This window comes from Dicentrarchus labrax, unplaced genomic scaffold (genome assembly GCF_905237075.1).
Source record: "Dicentrarchus labrax unplaced genomic scaffold, dlabrax2021, whole genome shotgun sequence".
In the NCBI taxonomy this organism is placed as follows: domain Eukaryota; kingdom Metazoa; phylum Chordata; class Actinopteri; family Moronidae; genus Dicentrarchus; species Dicentrarchus labrax.
This window is the reverse complement of record NW_026136705.1, coordinates 5,364,912-5,388,299: the sequence shown is the minus strand read 5'-3', so window position 1 is coordinate 5,388,299 and position 23,388 is coordinate 5,364,912. Positions and strand designations below refer to the sequence as shown.

At 39.4% G+C, this 23,388-nt stretch overlaps 1 protein-coding gene across 7 annotated transcripts in view; it reads right to left on the bottom strand.

The window, feature by feature from the left end:
- Positions 1-238: 238 nt before the first annotated feature.
- LOC127364191 (protein Aster-B-like) overlaps positions 239-23,388 on the bottom strand; it is a 36,793-nt gene continuing 13,643 nt past the window's right edge. For 2 of the 7 annotated variants that reach the window (XM_051401537.1, XM_051401538.1), the window contains exons 5-20: positions 20,494-20,578; positions 20,135-20,238; positions 19,757-19,852; positions 19,479-19,559; positions 18,791-18,906; positions 18,143-18,305; positions 14,182-14,368; positions 13,860-14,003; positions 11,101-11,219; positions 10,837-10,979; positions 9,723-9,826; positions 8,671-8,865; positions 8,407-8,494; positions 7,072-7,179; positions 6,282-6,399; positions 239-5,119 (exon numbers count right to left, since the gene is read on the bottom strand). In XM_051401537.1, coding sequence (XP_051257497.1) covers positions 5,033-5,119; positions 6,282-6,399; positions 7,072-7,179; positions 8,407-8,494; positions 8,671-8,865; positions 9,723-9,826; positions 10,837-10,979; positions 11,101-11,219; positions 13,860-14,003; positions 14,182-14,368; positions 18,143-18,305; positions 18,791-18,906; positions 19,479-19,559; positions 19,757-19,852; positions 20,135-20,238; positions 20,494-20,578 — 1,938 coding nt within the window. In that variant the 3' untranslated portion in view covers positions 239-5,032. Of the gene's footprint in view, positions 5,120-6,281; positions 6,400-7,071; positions 7,180-8,406; positions 8,495-8,670; positions 8,866-9,722; positions 9,827-10,836; positions 10,980-11,100; positions 11,220-13,859; positions 14,004-14,181; positions 14,369-18,142; positions 18,306-18,790; positions 18,907-19,478; positions 19,560-19,756; positions 19,853-20,134; positions 20,239-20,493; positions 20,579-21,807; positions 22,850-23,388 lie in introns of those variants that run through there. The other 5 variants (XM_051401533.1, XM_051401535.1, XM_051401539.1 and 2 more) reach the window with 4 other exon arrangements.

The window sequence follows — 23,388 nt, the reverse complement described above, 5'->3', positions numbered from 1 at the left end:
TAATTAACTGAAAGGTTAAAAGTTAACTGAATTTACCCCAGTTACCTTAACAATAAATACTTTAGTTACTTCTATTCAACTCTTCCATGCTTAAATTGTTTGAGTTCATAAACTTAAATGAGGCAATCTGTTTCCTCAAACAGTTTAAATTGATCTTACTCATTAGGTTTACAGTGTACTAATGTGCAGTAGATTACTGGACACTATTATTGTACAGTGTACATTCTATGTGCTTTGCTGTGAAATGCATTTTTTGTAACTTTTCAACTTATACTATCAGAACAATATCGGAAAAGGAACCTGCTTTACAGTTGCACCTTACCAGCTACTAGTGACTAAGCCTCTGTTATCTCTGTAGAAGTGTACAAATGACACAGTCAAAAGTCACATATTTTTTTTCAAAACCTTTATTCATTCCTTTGTCTGTACAATGTTTCCCTTTTTCTTCCTCAATCCACTGCCAGCGTGGTTTGAGCTCTATAATCTGCACCATAACTACACAACAATATACATAATGTTATCATATCTGTATAGTTTAGATTCATATATTCAGATCAAAAAAGGTTTCCAAAGACAGGTCAGGTATTCTAAGCACACACAGGAGTATACAACACAACAGTACACTACGAAGTGAGCTGTATGAAGGCCAGATGAAAGAAATACTGCAGGTGTTTGTTTGTGTGTGTGAGAGAGATGATGCTGAAGGTACATTTTGGGGATTGTCATGGAAACTTGACCAAACACAGACTTGTCACTTCCTACTACCACATATAAGCCACACTGTGAAACTTCAAACTGCATTAAACTGAATATCAGTCTACTTTTTAGGCTTGTGTACAGTGTTTTCACACTCACACTTTAAAATAAATTATTATTTTTAATATGGATGCATGATGTTTGATTGATCTCTAGCATTAACAGGATAGCCATGCATTTCATATACAGTAGAGGAGCCACGTGGCTTCAGTGGTATTATACTGGAGATTCCACTGACAGTTAGGATTTAAAATAAAATTACATTATCTCAACATCTGTTTTTGAATTGTTTTAACAATGACCTAGAAAACTATGGAGAATACGCAAATAATTAATTTATGTAATTTACATCTGCTTTATATGATAATAATGTAAATTAGGTTTTGTGGACGTGGAAGAAAATGGCAATGGCAGTGAATTGGTGTTGTACATTTAATGGTCTCAATTTATGTACCCACACACTTAAACCCACATATTCTTTTGCACTACTGCAAGGACTGAAAAGATCTACTCTTGCTTCCACCAATCACTGCTTCCACTGGCTAATTAATATTACAGCTACTCTTGAAGTGAAGTTCTCTTAAAACATCCACAGTATTGACAGTCAAATGCACAAATGTGTTTTCTAAGGATCAGCAAGAACACTATTATCTGTTGTTCAACTAACTAAATTATCCAGATTTGTATCTGTACTCAGAATGGTGGCGCTTAAATCTGACATGAGTGGTCCTTAAAGCGGGCGGCCGTGGTGCAGAGGCAGAACAGGTCATCCCCTAATTGGAAGGTTGTTAGTTCAATCCCCAGCTCCTGGTGCCACACGTCAAAGCATGCTTGAGCAAGATACTGAACTCCAAATTGTTTCTGATGCCATGCATCGGTATGTGTATGTGCATGAATGTGCTAGTTTCTGTTCGATGGGCTTTGCCATCACTGAGTAAATGTGTGTGAAAGGGTGAATGTGGCTTGTAGTGTAAAAGCGCTTTGAGTGGTCAGAAGACTAGAAAGGCGCTATACAAGTACAGGTCCATTTACCATTTACCATTAAACCGGCTGTGGTCTGGACTAGGTTTAAGCCTGAAATTGATATGGGTTTATCAGAATTGAGCTTCAGAGCAATGTTTTGGATTGCAAGAGTAATATAACTATTTACAGTTTTTTGTTTCTCAGTTCCCATACTTATTAATATGGATATTGACACATTTTACTTTGATACTCTTACTCATTACATTATCTGTACCAGATACTTGTTTTAGCCGAGTACTTGCTCTAGTGTTCTCACAACACCAGTGTCTATCACTGCAAAGAAATGTGAAATTTTGTCCACTTCACAAAGCCTTATTTACATTAGTAAATCTTATAAAACGTGTATATAATATATACACTATTTTCTCTCCACTGATCACTTTAATGATTGGAATAGTCAAATTGAATTTGCATTGCACTTAATGTCATATTATTATTATTATTATTTTTTATTATTTATTGCCTTTAATTGATAGCGACAGCTGAAGATAGACAGGAAAGGGTGGTAGAGAGAGAAGATGACATGCAGCAAAGGCCCACAGGTCAGATTCAAACCCTGGGCTGCTGCAGAAAGGACTCGGTACATGGTCACCAGCTCAACCAGGTGAGCTAACCAGGCGCCCACATTATTTATTTTGAACACAGTTGGTGTCCCGCTCATCAGGCCTTTAACAGGGCTGATTGTGTTCAGAATTGTGTTCTTATGCAGATGTGGTTTCAGATTATAGTTACAGCTAATGTATAACCAAGATTGTTCATCATTTAAAATGATTTGTGCTGTCTACCCAGTACTCCAGCCAACGACATCTTATGGGAGACAGTAACAGTGACGCCTTTTCACGTTGCTGGTTTCTTCTCTATAACACCATTAAAATAAATGCAAATAACATTGATTAACAGCCATTCACTATATTTCAGACACAAAATACTCATATGGTAAAGGTCTTAAAGGATTCAGTGGCACTTCACTTGATTTTGTTTAAAATTTCAACATTTGTCACACATTTCAATAGTTTGGCTTTCGTCCTCGCATCAGAAAATATTTTAATAAGTTGGAAAAGTATAAGGGAAAAAAAAGGCAAACATGGCATTACAGGGTTTTTGCAAGACTTTAACAGTTCAGTCAAGTATGTGATCAACAGACCCCCCTACCCACAACAGAACCCCAACCATATACTATTAACTAAATTCTTTTGGTGCTTTTTATCCATTTTAACAAGGACATTTTCAGTGCTGTTTTCTCAGCATTAAGCTAGCTGTGCACTCCGATAGGAAGGCAGTGCATCACGCTCTGCCCTTTTAGTCATTGCCATGGTGAATTGTAGTATTGGAGCTCCTTTGTTCATGGCTGTTTTTGATGTGAGGGTTTATTATTTTACATGTTCAGAGTTGATCAAACAACTCTGATTTAACAAACTCTGAATCTAACCCTCCTAACCCTAGATTCAGAGTTTGTTAAACCTGCTCCCTGGAAACACTCATTCCTAGGATCCCAAAGTGTCTCTGTTTGACTCTCTGGGAATGAACCTTAATAATCAGCTAGCATTCTTGGCTCTGATTGATTGTTTTCATTTAGGCCCAGTGGATTTCAATGAAAATTCCATTAAGAGCACTAGGAGGAGCCAGAGGAACCTGATTTTGAATTTTCACAGATTATCTGTTTTATGTACTACTGTTAGTATATAGAGAAAGTTTCAGCCAATATGACAAAAATATTTTTATAAAAATTGCCTACTGCAGCTTCGAGTAACCAACATTTACACTGGTTGTCTTAATTCAATTTCAATTCAATTTTATTTGTATAGCGCAAATTGATAACAAAAGTTTTTTCAGGACACTTTTCAGATCTAGACCGTACTACTTATAATCTCCAGATGTATATTCACCACAAAGTGACAGAATCATGTCTGACTCACTGAGCTAGTCGTTGACCATGCCAGCTAATGAATACCATTAGTATGAAGTCAGTGTCTTTTCTTTTACTTTAAGCAACTTGTTTTTCTCTTTGAGGCTGCCTTTTAACTACTGTAACCTGTACTCTAATGAACTGTGGCTCTCTGTCTCTGCCCACTGAGCTCCAGCTCAAACCAGTGAGATTATCTCTGGCAGACCAGCTCTGACAAAATTTTGTAAAATCAAACCAAAGAACATGAGTGATTTAAAGATCCTACAGTACCAGAGCAGAAAGCTAGCACATATTTAATTTCACTGCATCTGACATTGAGCCTACTTCATGGCTGAGCTGTTGGCCCACAGTATGTATACATGACAGTCACACATGAATTGATGCACAGAAATGGCTTAAAAAGGATTTCAAAATAGGGTAACGTTATTGACATTAGAGCCTTGGCAGTGATTAAGCAGTGCGATGTGTCAGGGTAAATCACTAAAACACTGGAATGACATAATGGTTGGCTGTGAACAGAACATTTTTTTATTCCCTTGGCAACTCATTAGAAAACCTGGAGCCGTTCCACTTTGAATGAGCACTCTTGTTTTCTTTCCATACATTCTCTCTGCTTGCAAATCAAAACCTCCTTATCAACATAACAGTAAATCAAACCTGCAGAGCAGCGCTGCAGCCACAGTTCAGAACATTTTATGTCGCAGACAACATAAACATACAACATAGAATCACAAAAGTCTGGCATAAGGTCTCAGGGAAGCCAGCCCTGATCTGCCAAATATGCCTGGTAAAGTTAGCCCTGACTGCCATATACGTCTGAAAAACACTCACACCGACACACACACACACACACACACACACACACACACACACACACACACACACACACACAAAACGTATGCTGTTACAGTTTAATTCCTCATATTTCTGCTGGGCAAACTTGATGAACTTGAAATACTGCAAACTGTGGATTTATTAAAGTGTCTGTCTGTTTCCTAGTTCTAAAGGTAAAAAAACAAAGTACTACAGCAGCTGATGGAGCTCCTTGAAGGGAAAGAAAATATGTGTATTTTTGCACCTCTGAAAGTGAATGTGCATATAATTTCAATATGGATTTTCACTTGGAAAAATATCAGAAGCTAGAAGAAGCATCATGCTTTGGGTCGTTGGGCTTTGGAGAGGAGGAATGTGGATGAACGAGACAGACGTAAAGCTACAGACAAGTCCTGCAAATGATGTAGTCTCTGCAGGACACACTGTGGTGTGGTAGTGCACTCTCTCACCTACTGCAGTTTGGGGAGGTCACTTGAGGTTCAGGGTTCTTTTTCTGAAAAGCTCTGACTCTGATCAGTGATACTGATTTCTTCTTTTTTCTGACTCATTGTGGTCCCTGACACCAATGCTTTTATGAAGGTTGAGAAGGGACTCTCTTAGCTGGATGAAAAGGCAGGAGAGAAAATTAGTCAGATACTGTTGAAGGATATCAGTGATAAAATGTCTATATCACACAGTGTGTGTATAGAATCCAATCTTCATTAACTAAGACAGACAACGAAAACAGATTTTAGTCAAAATCAGATTTGTTAAACTTTTATTCTATTTTTACTGTACGTAATGGGCCATTCTGCACTTTTACTTTTGGAACTTTAAGTGCATTTCGATGGCAATACTTTTGTAAGATTTCGAATACTTGTAATTCTTACACTGTGCTACATTTACTTTACTTTAAGCATAGTTATGTTTAATTAAATAGTGCAAAAGAGAAGTTTACTCTACTATTACTATAATGTATAACCAATCAGATAGTTTTGTGGGCGGGACATTGAGCAAGTGGTGACTACCGACAGACAGACAGACAGACAGACAGTAATTTTATTGCAATCGCACAAAAAAATACAGTACCAATAATCTGTCTATCCCTACTAACCATGTCTTCTCTCTATCGATGGAAGATCTGTTCAGGCACAGTACTGAGGACTCAGAAGCCAACACACGTAACTAAACTAAACTGAATTACTAAACGTAACTGTAGTTACATTTGTAAAAGTGACAAAAATAGACAAAAATGTGCTTTGGGTCGCAGTTACACGCCTACAGCATGAGTGGGACATGAGCTATGACTCGGTCACTGTAGACGTGTCTTTTCCATGAGATGTGTGTGACGGACAAAGCCCCTCCTGTGTATACACTCTGAAAGAGAAGGGCTGGACCTCTAGCAGACTCTAGATCAGTGTGTCTAAACAATGTTTCTGGTGTGTGGAGTGAAAAGACGCCCAGCAGAACTGATTTCCTTTTGATGTGCTGTTTATTGCCCTGAGATCTGCTGTCTCTTACAGCAGCACTGTTTACATGATTCTCTTGCTCATCAAACCACTCGACTGTCTGCGTCTTTTGAATAGTGGATGTTGTCGTTGTGAAGGAGACGTTCCTGGTGTTCAAGTTTTTATTATTTTACTTTTTCACCTTCATAAAGGTCTTAAGCAGAGTCATTTGAACAAAAAGCCAAACAGAAATTTTCTAAAAAACATAAATAACTAAGGGTTTCGCTGTGTACGCGCCTGTGGAAGAATTACCTGTGTTTGATGTGTCGCCTCACCTTATCAAGCAGCAGCACTGATGACTTGATTATCTCTTTCCACTTCTGGAGCTCGTCGTCATGGTAACGCTGCTGGGAATCCATGAGCTGTACCCATTCCAGCTGGGTCTGAGGAGTTCTGTTGATGAGACAGAGTCATATTGATGTAATTAAAATACAGGTAAATGGACTGTACTTATGTAGCGCCTTTCTAGTCTTTCCACCACTCAATGTGCCCTACGCTACGTGCCATACTAACCTTTGTGCACATTCATACACTGATGAAAGGTAACTAATCATTCATGCACAGCAGCAGGAGCAATTTGGGGTTCAGTGTCTTGCTCAAGGACACCTTGACATGCAACGAGAGGAGCTGGGGATTGAACCGCCAACTTTCCGATTAGTGGATGACCCTATCTACTTCTGAGCCACAGCCCACACTTATAGGTCTTTTCCAACAACATGGAAGCGAGTCACCATCTAGGTTTAACTGTTCTGAACATTTCCACCAAAAATAAATTGGTTCAGAACCTGAAAAGTTGGTTCCGAGAAGGTTTTCCTTGGAAACAAATTGATTGTGTCATATTATCAGTTTATACTGTTCAGACTTGTAAGCTTTTGTAAGCTTTTTAGACAATCTACACTGCTACATGCAAACTCCCAGTTTTCTCCCAGTCTGATCAAGTGTAGTGTCACTATGCTCTTTTTTGGGGGGTTTATGATCTATTGCAATCATTTGTAGCAAACAGACAAACAATACACACAAACAACACCTTGATTCCTTTCTCCAAATGTCCAAACATGCCATTACCCCTCTTGTGGTTTCAGTCCATGCGATGCAGTCAGACTCTGTGTGGTGTATTCCAGCATCCACAGCTTGTAGAACAACATTACGTTGAGAACCACCAGCAATATCAGGCTGAAAAAGAAAAAGTGTACAACAGAGGCTCATCTACTAAGTCACTTAATGCCATTTGCTGACATGAATCAGGGCCACGGCAGAAATGAAAATACCTTATACAGATCCTGGTATGCAATTTAAGACAAGAACAGAGAAAAATATGTAGATTACAAAATATTTCAACAACACAAAAACAAAAGAACAAAGATAGAAAGAAATGCACATCCTTAAATATTCTCTGCTATATAAAACTATTAAACTGTGTTAGATGATGATAAAAACAAAAACAGCTGACTTCATGTGCTGATAAGAAATGTCAAGAATTGAGTTTCTCTTTCTTGACCTTCTCTAACCCCTGCACCTTTTTACTGTGTGCTCCAGAAACAGTCGAGCAAGCCTTGGTGAACTTCCTCAACCTCGGTAAACTTAGACATGCTATGTGCTAGGCTCTCTATGTTGAAAGAAAAAAAGCGTCATATACCTATAGTCACATCTTAAGTTAGCTATCTAATGTTAGCAAAATGCTAGCTAACCAATCGTAAGCTAACTAGTTACATATGAAAGATAACGGTCACAAAATGATAGCTAACTAACTAGCTAATTTACATAAATTGTTAGTTAGCTACATTTTGCTAACTAACTTAAGGTATGACTGTGTCACTTAATATTTATACCATCTTCAAAATGTGGTTGTCTTTTCAACATAGCACAGAGCAAAAGTACAGGTAAGGAAGAAGTGGACTGAGGTTCCGACCAAGGCTAGCTCAACTGTTATTGGAGGACAGAGCAAAAAGGGGCGGGACTTAGGAAGAGTCAGTTGTCAGAATTGCTAATTCAGATAATGAGACAGCCATTAAGATGACTAAAAGTCATTTATCAAGTAAAACTGCCAAATATTCTCTTTTTCCCACTTGTCAATTGTTAGGATTTGCTGCTTTTCTCAGTTTTATATCACAGCAAACTGAATATTTTTGGGGTTTAGACTGTTGGTCAGACAAAAAAAAAGACATCTGAAGTTTATTGGAAACAATTAACTGATTAATTGAAAAAAAAAATGTTCCGATTATGTACTCTAACTGCTTAGAGTAACTTGGTGGTAAGAGCACAGGATGTCGAGTCTGCTTGGTTTCACGATCAATGGAGACAAGTACTTGTGCTGAGTCTGAAGGTGAGTCAGGATGCCAGTTTCCTGTTTTGGGTACGTAATGGGAGTGATGACAATATACAAGTAATACCATAACTCACACAAGGCTGATAAGAAGCAGCAGTTTGGAGAAGTTGTAAAGTGCAAGGCCTCCTGGAGCATCGGGTACATGTCTGGTCTGTGTGGAACCTACAGGAGAACAAGAAACAGGAAGCAGGGACTGTGACAGAAACTCAAAAAAAGATTCTCAAAGTTACAGGGAAATTACATTTCCCATGAATCCCTGTCCTGTTTTCTAAAAGAAGATGTTTTTGCTTGGCGTCAGTCCTACAGTATTTTACTGACCACAGAGCTGCTGGGCTGACCTGCCACAAATTTGATACACCCGATGTCCTCCTCATCCTCAGGCGTGGTGACGGGGCTCAAGCACTCGTCCATGTTCCCCGGCGTTCTCAGTGTCTGTTTCCTCCTCCGGCTGGTGCCTGTCCTCAGAGCTTTGGTCTTTGGTGACTGTCTGTGAGGTTCCACTGACACCACATCCAACTTATTCAGCTCCAGCTCTAGACAGAAGGAAACCAGAGAGAGAAGAATGGAAGGTTTGGGGGGCTAGAGGTTTTAGTGAGAGTTAGTCACATGACCACTTTTCTGGAAATTCAGAAATAAGCAGAGTTGTGGACTAAACTCATGAATCTGATTTGATTTGAGAAAATGTACTGTAAAACAGTTGCAACTTTAATTAAGTCTCATGCAGATCAGTGTTATACCCCTCCCACCAGCCTGCAAAAAATATTATATGATATATAATATAAAGCATGCAATATTATCATTTTCTATTTTTTCTTGTTGTTTCATACCAATTTAACTACCCCTTCATATACAGTTAAAATAATAATAAAAAACATAAATAATGTTTCATTTGGTGCAAAATAATGGCAAAGGTCAAAGGTGACCACAAATGCATATGAACAAACAGGATTCAGGCCTTTATTTTTTGTTTAGTTGGGAACAACAAAGATGATAAAATGATGATTTAAAATGTATAGAAGCTGCTGTTACATTTTCTTTAAGTATGATGTTAGTAATGGAAATATTTTCTCAATATTGCACTTTCTTGTAGTACTTGAAGTGGCCCTCCCATGAGACAATGACAGTATCAGCAGTAGGTAATATACACCTGATCTAGGCTAAATAAAAAGACAAAAAGGGACTAAAACTAAAAAGCATTTTAATCTAAAGACTAGGACTAAATCTAAAATAGCTGCCAAAATGAACACTGCTGCAGATGAAAAGGTATTTTGCTAGTTTGCAAACCAAACAGCTGGCGTGGTTTCCTTAGTCTCTAAGTCAGATCAACCAACATTTATGAAAATAAGATTTTTGTTAGACATTTTGTTCGTTGCTGTGCTGTAGTGCTAACCTAAGTGTCTGAAGTACTCATCCAGGCCACTCCAGAAGTTCCTCTCAATGAAGCCCTTCACAAGCCCCCACGGCTGCTTCCTGTAACGAAGCTCTGTTGACACCCTGCAGACACACACACACACACACACACACACACACACACACACACACACACACACACACACACAATAAAATCAAAAATGTTAATTTCCATGTAGAGAAATGTTTAAATTCCACCCAGAGTCCTTGTAGTAGTAGAAGGCCCTCAGGAAAGACAGTGTTTAGACAGCAAGACTTGAATGGAACCGTGTGCGCTTGAGTGTCCACAGCTATCTGACACTGAACGTGTTACTATGTTACCATCATTGATCAACAATATGTGTTTCAGATCTCTGTGTTAAGATTTGACTCTGAGAAGGAATGTGACTCAAACTGACCTCATGCAGCATCTTTGCCTTCCCTTAAACTCTCCCATACCCCGCTGGAGAGGCTTTTGGTTTTTTATTTTAGCTTTTTCCTGTGAAGTGTCAATGTCTGTGACAGACCACATCCTGTAATTTCCCAATCTTGCTAGGGACTATGAGTTAAATTACCAAGGAGCACAGTTAATCTTTCATTCCCCACCTCCCCCTGTAATGGGGAGAAGATTAGTCAGATGAAGAATATATTAAGTTAGGACTAGTTCTGATGTATATTAATCTGGGTATTGTTTTTGGTGAAAAACCATTTAAAAACAAAAAACAGTAAGCTTTTATATTTATTTTATAAAGACAACATTGTTGCAAATTGTAAAATACTGACACACAGTTCTATTCTCTCCAGCCTCCATTTTCATCCTCTTTTGACTTTACAGTGACCCTCTGTCAGTGAAGCACTCACAGAGGGAAGGTGGAGTTCAGGATTGGAGTGAGAGCACTTTGTTTCAAAGTGAGCTTCAAGTTGACTAACTTCAGTGTTTCTTTTCACAACTAACAATACATTGGAACTCTGTTTTAATTTTTGTTCTCCATCCTTGTTGCTAAGGGCTCATTACGGATCTCTTAAAAGTTGACTCTGATGAACCAGCACTTGGCATTAAAAAGAAGCACAGTTCTTTCTATACTTGTTCTAGTCATGAAACACATCCTTCTTACCTAAGACGACACTTGTTCTTGGCCGCTCTGGTGAGCATGTAGCGGTTGAGAGTGTAGAAGTAGTCGTGGTAGGGCACATCATGGGCGATAACCTCTGCGTCAATAATGTAGCACTCATTCTCCTGGCTCGCCCTGTATAGAGTCTGAACTCACAACAGCACACAGTCAGATACTAATTCATGGAGTTTATACATTGATTTAAAAAAACAAAAAAAATTTTTACTGAGCATTCATCGGGCCATGGCTCAAGAAATGTCCACCTACCTGTGTCTCAGTGACTGTAGCTGTCTTGGGAGCGAGAGGATTATTCAGGGCAATGGTGTACATGATCTCTCTTGTCTGGTTACCATCCTGCTCTTTCCTCCATGGGTGATACACCACATCTGCAAGAGAAATGTGACAAGGAAACTTAAATGGACACTGTGCAGTGTTTGATCACTAGTAACACAAAGGAGCAATGTCTTTATAAGTAGGCAAGTGTTTTGTTTGTATCATACATGTACATGAGATTGCTAAACTTGCTAGGGAGCTCGATCACACCAAGCTTCAAGCTTTGTGCTTGTGTCCAACCACAGTGGTTCGGACCAATCATCCTCCTATGAGGAACTACTGACAGCAGGCCAGCTGACAGTCTTGCCTGGGCCCAGGATGAGATAATCTTAGATGGGCCCCCCCACACCCAGATCTCTCCTTTTCCTCTGCTCTTCCTCTCCTTCCAATAACAATGTCTGTGTGCACGGTTTCTTTCATGTTTTCTGGAATTTAGTGCACTAGTTGACTTTTTCTCTACTTCAAAGGAGAACAGCAAGCATGGTAGGCAAAATAAGGCCTTTTTGGAGCTGCTATATACTATCCAGTCATAATGCAGGATCGCTGAAATTAAGTGTGATCTCTGACCCATTCTGCTCAGACTCTCCGACGGGGCAGCGGGGGGGTTCTCTCTCTCTCTCTCTCTCTCTCTCACCGGTAGCCTGACTCTGTCCCGCGTTACTCTCTCTGTCACCTGCCTGCAGCTGGATCTCTCTCCTCTCTGTCTCATCCTCTCTGACTGAGCTACCAAATTCAACTGTTTCTGTCGGAGATAACGTGTTGTGTCAGGCTTTTATACAAGCTGATGGACATTAACATTAGAGCTGGCCTGTTAGCTTACGTTACAAGGCTACTAAACGTTGGCTGCGCTGTTTCTTACTTTGCTCTACATTGACTTTACCAGTTCCAGCTTCACCGTCACCACCTTTTTTTAAATATTTAAAATCTCTAAGGCCTCTTTATTTTCTTCTTCTCTTCTCTTTTCTTTCCTTTTCTGAGCACCGGACTTGTGCTGACCGGACTTTTTAAAATTTCGATCAGTGGCCAAACCATTTTTGTGTTGGGGGTGGGGGGGGTTCTTGACCACTATTTCAAGGACAATTAGGAAGAACACAAATAAAAAGATGTTATGTAACTCAAATATTACACTTTTTTTCCCCCACAAATAGGGCTATTTTAAAAAATTAAAAAAAATTATTCCATAATTTAATGAGGGCCCAGTTCTGCCCCCCACGTGCCAGGTGGTTCTATGTAACAAACCATCAGGAGCACTCAGGTTACGAGATTGCAGGAGGTGCGATTCACATCCTACCATTGGTTTCACAGAATTCAGCTCATCAAGTTTAAGTTATGTCAATTTAGTCAAATTAGTCAACACAACAAGCCTGAGGAGGCATTGTGAATATGTTTATTGAGACTGTGGCGGATCTGTAGTGTGAAATATGGAAGTGTATATCCTATTTTCAAAAATACACACAACTGCCAGAATGATAACACATACACACACCTCCATGGCAGATGTAAAAATTTGGTTATTCTCATGATTTTATACATCAAATAAAATATAATGAAATGTTGAAAGCAGTCTAAATTAAAGAGAAAACAGAAAGAATGAGATAAGACATAATTGTTTGATGTTCTATATAAAATCAGGGACAGAGTCATCAGAAAACAAGTCATGTTAATATCTATGACTGACATTAAAACAACATTAAGTATCTTTTCTAAACAGCTTCAAAATCATTGAAAGTGCCTCTGTCATGTCCACTCTGCTCCCGTACACCCGTTCTTGCACTATGTAACTTTTGGCTCTGGGTTTCAATAATTGTGTAACGTTCTACAGCAGTAGTCACACACCACCAACTATATAACTGATTTTGGTGAAACTGGATCATATTTTATGGAGCAAAACAGCTTTCTGATATCTTTCCGCTGCTTCACCTAAACTGTCTTTGACTGAGTTTCCTGATGGAAAGAAAGCTTTAATTAGTTGCTGAAATAAGTTAACCGCCAAGGTAGTGAACTCAGTCCGTGTTGCCTGGACTGGGAGCTCAGAGCACTGGGGGGGATGTTTGTGTATTTGCACCGCTAGCAAAGGACTGGACTTTGGACTGCTAGGAGCAGAGCTGGTGTTGTGCCAGAACTGAATCAATGCAAGTGGGCAATGTGCTCATCAGCCTCTGTGGATATGGCAGAGGCTCAAGGACCTAAGAGGACATTGATGGAGGAAGCTAAGAGGAGAAAAGGAGAGAGAAGCAGCCAGACAAGAGTGGCAAAGTCGTTGGCCTGCAGACAGACGGTGAGCTGGCCTTCTTGCTGTTGGCCTAGTCAGTTATATTAGTTGCTTGCTATGTCTTGTGTTGCATTTTCTGGATCTTTGGCTGTGTTAGTAACGATATCAAATAGCTAGTTTTTGATCGTAAGTAATGTAATCATAAACTGTCTATATTTTCCAGTGTTACTGCAACTGGGGCCGCCAAATCGTAACAAATACCAAAACTTACATAGTGTTTCTGTAATGAACAAAGAGTTGAGACCCTTTCCCATGCTCAGTTTGATGAATTTGTTTCAGCTTTTTGAATTTTACTTGAATTGTATTCAAAACGGAGATAATTAGTTAGAAACTACAGCAATTAGGGAGAACAATAAAGATACATTTCCACACAGCAGACATGTTCTAGTGACATGTAGTGTATGTTCTATAATGGGTTTACCTGAGAACCTCCTCTGCGCCCGGAAGTCTCTCATGAACTTAGACTCAGTGAATAGTAAGTCATACATCTTGTCCACACCAAACTTGTACACCCCGTTGATGTATTGCCTGCCACTCAGGTCCTCGTGGAAGGCCTGCACCTCGCCTGCACAGAAGAGTGTTTGTGTGTGTGACCGTGTAGTGGGGTAAAAACTGAACAGATGAACATTTAAAAATCACACAGAAAAAGAACAGCGACCAACAAATTCACTTATGGTTTATGTTAATGAGGATGTCTGCATTTTGTATTTTATGTGTGAAATAACACCTTCTAACACGCATACCTTCGTTGTGCGTCTCGGATGAGTCGCTGAGCTCGGTGGGCAGGTCCTCGTTGTCGTTGAGGTCCAGTGACGGTGAAGGGGCGTGGCTGCTGGGCTGGCTGCTGCGGTTCTCAGGCATGGGGAGGGTCAGGAGGTCTGCATCAGGGAGAGGGCTGGGTACATCCTCAACAGGGGGCAGGTCATACTGCTGGACCAGGAAGAGCCAAAACGGCAAGGCGGGTTTATTTATACAGCGCATTTCAAAGTGCTTTACATAAAGCATTGGTTCCCAACCTTTTTCATTAAGGGAGCCCTTTTCTATCATTGAGAAAACTGACAACCCCTGCTTAAATGACATATTTTATGGATATTTAATCTTTTATTCAAAACTATACAATGAACCAAAATAGTGAACTTAGTAACTGCAGGAAGTTTATATAAAACGAGTGATTTAGACGAATTTTGAGCAGATTATTTCCTGTTTACATAATACAGACAATTCTCGGCTTGTATTATGTAATTTTTTAATCGTTGTTAAGAATAATACAAACTTAAAAGGCAAATTCATATTTTCTTCTCCCTTACACTTTTATTAGACAATTTACGTTTATTCACAGAAGAGAACCAAATGGTGACATACAGGCTTACTGTGTACATTTTTTAAGTTTTAAAATCAAATGCTCTGCAAAGGCCTCTCAACCCCATACAAAGCTTTGGCAACCCCTAGTGGGGGTCCCCAGGTTTGGAACCCTGACAAAAAGCATAAAATAGAATAAACAGATGAAACAGAAAGCAGTGCAATTTCTAATAGAAAGAATAAATAAAGATTCAAGGAGCACAAAAGCAGAAAACTATAACATTATTTAAAAGGCCGCCATGTTTTTACAGTTGACCAAAACGCACAAACCAAACACCAGATACGGCATTTTGCATTTTAATTTATAGTTTCTCCCACACGCTTGGAATTCAATTCCATTTTCAATTCAATTTTATTTGTATAGCGCCAATTCATAACAGAAGTTATCTCAGGACACCTTTCAAATGCAGCAGGTCTAGACCGTACTCCTTATAAAATTATTTACAAGGACCCTACAGTTCCCACCATGAGCAAGCACTTGGCGACGGTGGCAAGGAAAAATTTGGAAGGCTGAGCTCTATTCAAATCCTCCACACTGCAACGAATGACATGGGAGAGTAAAGGCTTTTGCACACAAGTCTGTTTTTTTCATCCGAACATTTTTCGGAAAAAAAGGTTAGATTTTCTGCTTTTTTTCACACCAGTCATATGAGGACAGCACACAGACAGTGAGGGGACACAGCTCAGGCACATCCAAATGCAGAATGATTAGATTAGATTAGATTAGATAGATACTTTATTCATCCCCAAGGGGAAATTCATTGTTGGTAGAGAGTGGCGACAGCAGAGCAGAGGAACCTCTGGTGGAGATAAGTAAGGGAGGAATTGAGAGAGAAGGAGAGAGATAGAAAGAACGACAGCAGCGAGCAGACAGCTCCTTCATCAGCAGGTCACAGGACTTTTTAAAGTACAAGGCTCCGCGGTAAAGTTAGCAACAGTAAATGGAACGTCTGGTTAGACTTTGAAAAATAAGCTTCTGTGGTTGACGTTGTGAATCGGTCATCGTCTGGTTAGGTTTAGGAAAAGACTATAAGTTACATCATGTACCTGACAGGGGTACATGAATAAAAGAAACAAACCTGACATATAAGTGTGGAAATTAATGTACTTTTGGTTTCACACGCGACACTAACAGCAGTCTCCTGGGTCAATGTCCTGTGTTTGTTTGATCCACCCACCATCTCCATGTCTAAGCTTTTCAAACTAGATCACCTTACTTTGACGCCGGACGCATCCAGAAATGACCCTAGAGGGCTACCCACAGGGTCGTATTTTGAAGTAGAGGGCCACTGACCAAGCGGCAGTATTTGACAACTTTGGAGTGAGAGCAGGTTGATCATAGGGACAAAAGTTAGAGATATAACAGCACGATAACAGAATTAAAATATTACATTTGTTGTATGAATTTAGATTCTTAGAGCTTCCCAACAGTTTAAAAGACAACGTAGTATTTGAAATATCCACTACTGTACAGACAGTACACCAGTTGAAGTTCTGAAGAAAAAATTTCTAAATATAAATTCTTGCAATTGCTTACCGTTGCATTCACCATAGTACAGGTTATGAGGAACAATTGAAAATGTACGATCCCTTGTGCAAACTGTAAGAAGCTTCTGATGGCACACCGGTTTTACAAGATCCTGTTTATTTAGGTGGGTCGTGTGGGAGGGGACTCCCTGGGGACATTGAAAGGTTTCTATGGAGTTTCGAGAAAAATGACAACCTTATTATTATTACTTATTGCTGTTACTCCTTTGGTTATTCTAATCAGAAGTTATCCACTCTTGTTGATGTCTCAAAGGCGAAAACTTTCTCCAATCGAATGACACATGTAGTTTGTTACCAGAACCAGCCCACAGTCGTATACATTAACAATACAGTGCTACACGTTTATATTTGTTGTCCATTTTTTATTTATATATAATACTTTCATATCCACTTGCCTGTACATAATAGCTAAATAGTATGTTTATGTTTGTTTAGTTACATGTTAATGTGTACAGACTTATACAATTGTTCTTGGCACTAACAGCTTACAATCAAATTTTTTGTTTAAAGATAACCAGCCCGCTGTCAGGCTGGCTCCAACAGTGAGTTAATCTCAATAAGGCCTCATATTAAAATGCCCAATTTTACAGCAGAAATAAACATGTTTAGATCCTGGTACGAAGAACATAGCTAATTTCCCTGTTAATAAACATGTATGTATATAACTTATAACTGTTTAAATTATATTAAGGCTTCAAGTTATGTATAATTAAGGGCGTGGGTACTTTGACTGATGGGTGCTGTCATAGGTGGCTGTTTTCTGTAACCAGGCAGCCTCTTTGTGCATTTTGCAGTTAGCCGGGAGTAAGGACAGCCAAAATGGCGACGGCCAGAGCCGAATGAATGGCTTTTCAGAAATCTATGGGGGACGTCACAGAAGTCCATTTTTAATTAATACTATGGTCAAGTACTGGTGTTTTGTCACACCCCTCGGTGTCTCCATACAGATGCACAAAGTACCTTTAGCATCAGTTGCAGATACAGTGAGCTTTAATGTAACAGGGAAGGAACATCTGAAAATATCTCAAAGTTCAGATATTCATATATCTGAACTTTGCTTGAGCATTTATTTTTCTGACAACTTTTTACTTTTACCCCCTGCATTTTTACAAAAATATCTGAACTTTCTACTCCTGCCATTTTCAAAACAGGCTTGTTACTTTAGTTTTAATGCATTTAAAGGGAAATATTGATTAATTTATTTTTTACTTTACTTTTTGCATTATTGTACACCTTCCCAGCATCAAGACATAACATGACAAAAACAATGCAAGAGGAAGTAGACCAGAGAGGGAGACTCGACTCTGTTTGAAGCCAGTAGAAAAGTCCTTCAGAGAAACCAAGAGAGTACATTTTTCTTTTCAGAGCCTGTACTTTTTGTTACTTTTACTTGCATAAAGAAGCTGAATCAGTACTTCTACTTGACTTGCACTTTTGCCACCTCTGTGTAAGTCCAATGTAACCCATCCAAATAAGGTGACATATTGTAAAGAACGATACAAGTCTTTATTTTTTATTTATTTTTTTTACCTGTGTCATGTGACATGTTGTCACAGTAATGGCAGTAATATGTCATGCAATGTATTTATTTTAAACATGATGTTTTCCTAAACCTAACCAAGTAGTTTTTTTGCCTAAACCTAACCAAACAGCAACACTTTCATGATAACACTGTGTTAAAAAGGAGTCTCATACACCATCTTATGCACAAGGGTACCTTGTGCTTCGTCATGAGATGACAAAGGGGCATCAGTATTTGAAGATGTGGGATGACGACATGTTTTCCTGCTTACTCACAGGGACTGAAGAATCGGCGCTGGGTAGCTCCAGCGTGGCGTTGTTAGGGAAGACTTTGTGGGGCAGGAGGGGGCTGACATCTGGCTTGGCTTCAGTGTTCTTGGCGGTGTTGCTGGTGTCGTTGTGCTCGTTGTTTTCCTCGACGGGCAGTTCTTCACAGTACCTGCACCATGGAGACGGACAGCAGCTGTAGGTCAAGGTTACCAGCTTGCTGCACACTGCCCGCACTGGGCTACACACATGCATGAGCATGGTTGTAATGGATGCGGTCATGGTTTTTGGTTTACTTTATTGATTCTCCTGCAAGATGGACTGTTTGGATCCCTGATAAATACCCAGTGCAGCTTTAAAAACACTGATGGCAGTGGCTGCCATGCAAGGTGCCAACTGTTCACCAGAATGGAAACTAATCATTCATACACACTCATACATTGCACAGCACCGATGTATGAGTGTGTGTCATATCTAATTGAAATCCCCTACTGTTTATGAATAAGGAAGTAAAGGAAGGTGCAGCCATGTCAGACACAGATAACATACACAAAAACATGGTTACACTTGGAATATTTTTCACCATAAGTGAGGAAGGTGTAAGGTGAAATGGGAAGCACCTTGAGTGGTATGTTTATGGTTGTGTTTAATACTCACCCCATGGTGTTGAAGTCCTCATCAGGAGGGACATAGTCCTCATCATCACTGGTCAGGCCAAGTTCGTTACCGTAACACTGGTGGACAAAGTGCCACAGCTCTTTCGGACATAAAGGCTGAGAGAGGAAATAGAAGTGAGAGGAGAGAGAGACAGGGGGACAAAGAGAGTTTATCAAAACAGAACTTTGGTTACAGATAATGATGACATATTTTAAAACTCAAAATAAGAAATACAGTGCACAGGTGTGGTGTGACCATTGACAGTATAGCTAGTGGACAGAGCTTCTGGGTCTGTGAAGTGAAGCCAACTTGCCGTGGTCTTAAACCTGCATTCCTTCCAATGGCCAGCAGGGGGCAGCTCAATGTGCTGCAAAAAAGAAGATGAGCCTAATTCTGACTTGATTTATGAGCTCAGTAAACAGTTTCCTACTGAGTTTATGGTCTCAATCTCTAGTTTCAGTCTTCTTCTATACAGCATGATGTTGGTGATTCCATTTAGAGTAAAATAGACCATAAAGCAGGGTATGCTTTAGGGCGGCGCTACCTTGTGACTGACAAGTCATTCTCAGTGAGTCCGTCCAGCTCAACGCACCAATTCATTATAATCAATTATTATTTCACCATCCAGGAAGAATGATGGTGGCAGGTATGTTCAGGTTCTAATACAGTAAATGTGATGTAATCTCACCTTCTCCAGGAGAGCATTCTGCCACAGTCTGAACATCATCATGTACGTCCGGTCCCTCGCCCCAAATGAGGTCAAAAAGTGCTGAGAGAAGAGTATATTTAACTGTCAGATGAAGAAACATGAAATTATGAGAAAGTAGTTTTAAGTGATGATGTCCACAGTATCTGGGAACACAAATGTATTGAGTTGTTTTGAACACTGTCAACATGCCATCAAAAGCACCATACTGTATAATAATACATATTAAAGATAGAGTCGCTAACTTCTATAAAAACTACCTTCTCATTGTCAGTGCACAGCTGGATTGCGTTGGGAATGAGGCGGGCTGTCTTTTCCTTGGTCATGGAGCAGATGTCCTTCAATCGAACCATCAGCTTATGAGTAAAGAGGAGAAGTTGTCACTGTAGATGTCGATTGCCGAAGATACATTCAAATAAAAAATATTGATTTTGCGAGTGTGCAACTTCATTTTGAGTAAATGTGGCACCATTTTGTACAGTTCAGTTTCTTGAATGTGGTCCAGAGTGTTTATGGAAAAAACTATCAATCACAAAGTACAATCTATCCAGTCAATGACCCCTATTTTATAGTACAAAAAGTAAGTACTTTATATGAATTACATTCTAAGGGTTCTCTAGTTAGATAAAGTTCCTCACCAGGGTTTCCCATCGGAATATGTTACTGTAGAAACAAATCCAGTTCTCTGAGAGGTAGAGGCGTCCCTGCAGGAGGATGTCCCGCTGCAGGGCACAGGAATAGTCTGAAAGGAGTTAAAGGTCAAAGGTCAAGAAATAACAGATGTGTTTGGAAACAGTGAGCTCTAAGACTTTGCATCAAAGTTCAGAGTCCAAGTGTCACAAGTCCATAACGTTCCAATGACGAGGGACAATAGGTAATGTGGGAAAGATGAAAGCAGCATTTCAGCAGTTAGGGCCTACATGGGATCAACACCTATAGTAATTGTCCTGTTTACACTATAGTTGACTGTATGCATATCTGTGTTATTTGGACTCACCCACAATGAGGCGCTCAGTGTCAGGCAGCTGCTTGAAAAGCTTCCTGAAGTCCTCATTCCGCTGCTTGTAGGTGGGACTCAATACCTGCAGAGGACGCGTAGAGACAGACAGAAAATTTGTGTGTATACATGCACACAATACAGCCAAACAATGTATATGAGCACACAAAACACACATTTATCACTAATTTTCCATGCAGGTCAGAGAAAGTTAACTTTGAGGGTGCAAAAAATGTTCTTATAGTGTGACAGAAATGATATAACCTCTATAGAAGTTGTCAGTCGGTTCACAGACCAGACCGAGATTTCTCAACAGCTATTGGATGGATTGCCATGAGACACTCATGGTCCTCTGATGATGTGTCTTGCTGACTTTGTACCACCAGCAGGTTGCAGAAGTTGTAGTTCAGAACATTGCAGATATATCATATCTCTGAACTTTGATGAGTGCCATCATCGGGTTAAACTTTGAATTATAATATAGTGACCAATACCTGCCAAACCAGTGACATTCACAGCCTCAAATGTACTTTGTGTTTTTTGTTGTCATATACCATAAGTAATGTCTCATAAAATGGAAACTATTTCAGGGGGGGAAAAAGAACATTAACAAATGATATGAATGAATGAAATGATAATGATATAAAATAGTTTGCACAGTGAATGACTCCATCCCAAATCAGATAAACAAACAAACAAAAACATCTGATGTGATCTGAAGTGCTAAGGTTTGTAATGTGAACGTATGCTTTGTCTTTGATAGACAACTAAATGCACTACAACAGACATGAAGCAGAGATGACAATTCAAATAAAGCCTTGGGATTATTGTTTTTGATAAAACACCACAAGAAGAACAATGGAATGTTTGGACAAATCAGACTAGGGAATGAGTCCTTGAACACAATTAACATTTGTTAACCAGAGGGCACAACAGGAGGCAAACAGACTGTAATAGCTAGAGGATAAAAAATGCATATTTGAACACTACATTCAAAATTTAATGAGATGCTATGAGATTTAAATACAGTTCTAAATTTAAAGGTCCAGTGTGTAGGATTTACCGGCATTGAGCGGTATAGTTGCAGATCGCAACCCCCTTGCTTCCCTTTCAAGTGTGAAGGAGAAACTACAGTGGCTATGAAATGTGCAAAAAATGCAAACAGCCCTATCTGCAGCCAGGCTTGAGCCAGGTTCTATTGGCTTGTCAGTTCTGGGCTTCTGTAGATACATGGCAACAATTCTTATTTTCAGGTGATTATACACTAATGAAAACATAACTATGAATATTACAGTCAACAAATACAGAACTTACAGCAGGAATCTGCTCTGAGGCCCAGTCCCACTGGTGCCACTGTGCCGGCTGCTCGGCTCCATGCTCCCAGTCATGCTCCCAGTTCATTTCAACTTCTGGATCCAGGGCTGATAAACTCTGATTCTGCACTGGCCTCATCTTCCTTCTTTTTATCAGCCTTTTGTATCATCTCCTGTTTTTGTCCTTGTACCAACTATTTCTATCGCCCTTGCTCCCTTTAGTTTGTTCTTTTTTTTCCAGGTGTGAAAAGTGGTGATTCAGGTCATCACTGCACACACACACACACACTCTGTCTACACACTCATGCTGCCTGGTGGGACAGCAGCAACAGGCTTGAGACATTAACTTTTTCAACAATGCAATGGTTTCAGGCTGACATGCTGCTAATCTTCTCCTGTGATTCACAAACAATGATAGTAAATGTATGTGTGTGTGTGTGAGTGTGTGTGTGTCTGTGTGTGTGAAATGTCTTTTAGCTCATATGCCTGGTCAGTGCATGTTATAAAGGAGGTGTGTTTAGTTCCACTACTCTCCTGCCTATTTTCTGTTTTCTTTTAATCTTTTCTTTGGCCTGTCAGTGAGGCACGCTGGGACCAAGACAACCAAAACAACAGGAAGTAGAATCCACTTCCTGGAGATGCTTGAGTGTGTAGGGCTAATATATTTCAGGCTAAAGCAGTGGTTCCCAAGCCTATCCTTAAGGGACCCTTTTATTTAGTTCACTGATTACCCCTAACTCGGCAACATATTTTATGGACATTTCCATTTTATTCAGTGCATACCAACAGTAGAGAACAACTGACAATGAACCCAAACAGTGAACACAATAACAGCAGGAAGTTTGTGTAAAATGAGTGATCGCTCATTTTACATAATCTTTAACAATTTGATTTAGTTTTCTTTACAGAATTTAATGATATACTGAGATAAAGGCCTATATTTTTTAAATGTTCTTATAACCGTTAAGATTAGGAAGACCTTTGTGATCCCCTGTGAATCTTTGACGACAACACAACAAATACAAGGGAAAAGTGTTTTGGGGATTTAAAGTGTTTTAATATTGGAGTTTTGACTTTTAGAAATACATGATAAAGTAACATTTTTAAAATGTATTTCACAACACACAATTTCTACTTTTAATATTGCATGGTCCCTTTGACTGTGCTTTACTAGTATTTTTTTTGTTGTTTGTTTTGCATTTTTAATTATACAAATACAGTGATTGAATTCTTATTTTGGGGCAACAGTTGTGGGACAACATTTGACACATTTATATCCAGGATATGCTTCATATATTTGATCCCATTATTGACACATTTTGTTATGTCAAGATGCGTAACAACACTGTGTATATATTTATCAAGGATCATTTGAATTTTTTTAACTTAAATCCAAAATTTCACTGCTGGAAGGTGTTGCAGAAACACCCATGAATGCTGACGCGTTCACTTGTTCTGTGTGTGTGTCTGAGAAAGACACTTCCCAGTTATCGTAGCTTTTCCCACAAGCGTGTGTGTGGGTGTGGGTGTGGGTGTGCACTTCTGATGTAAACAAGTCAACTCTCCACTCCCCTTTTCTTTC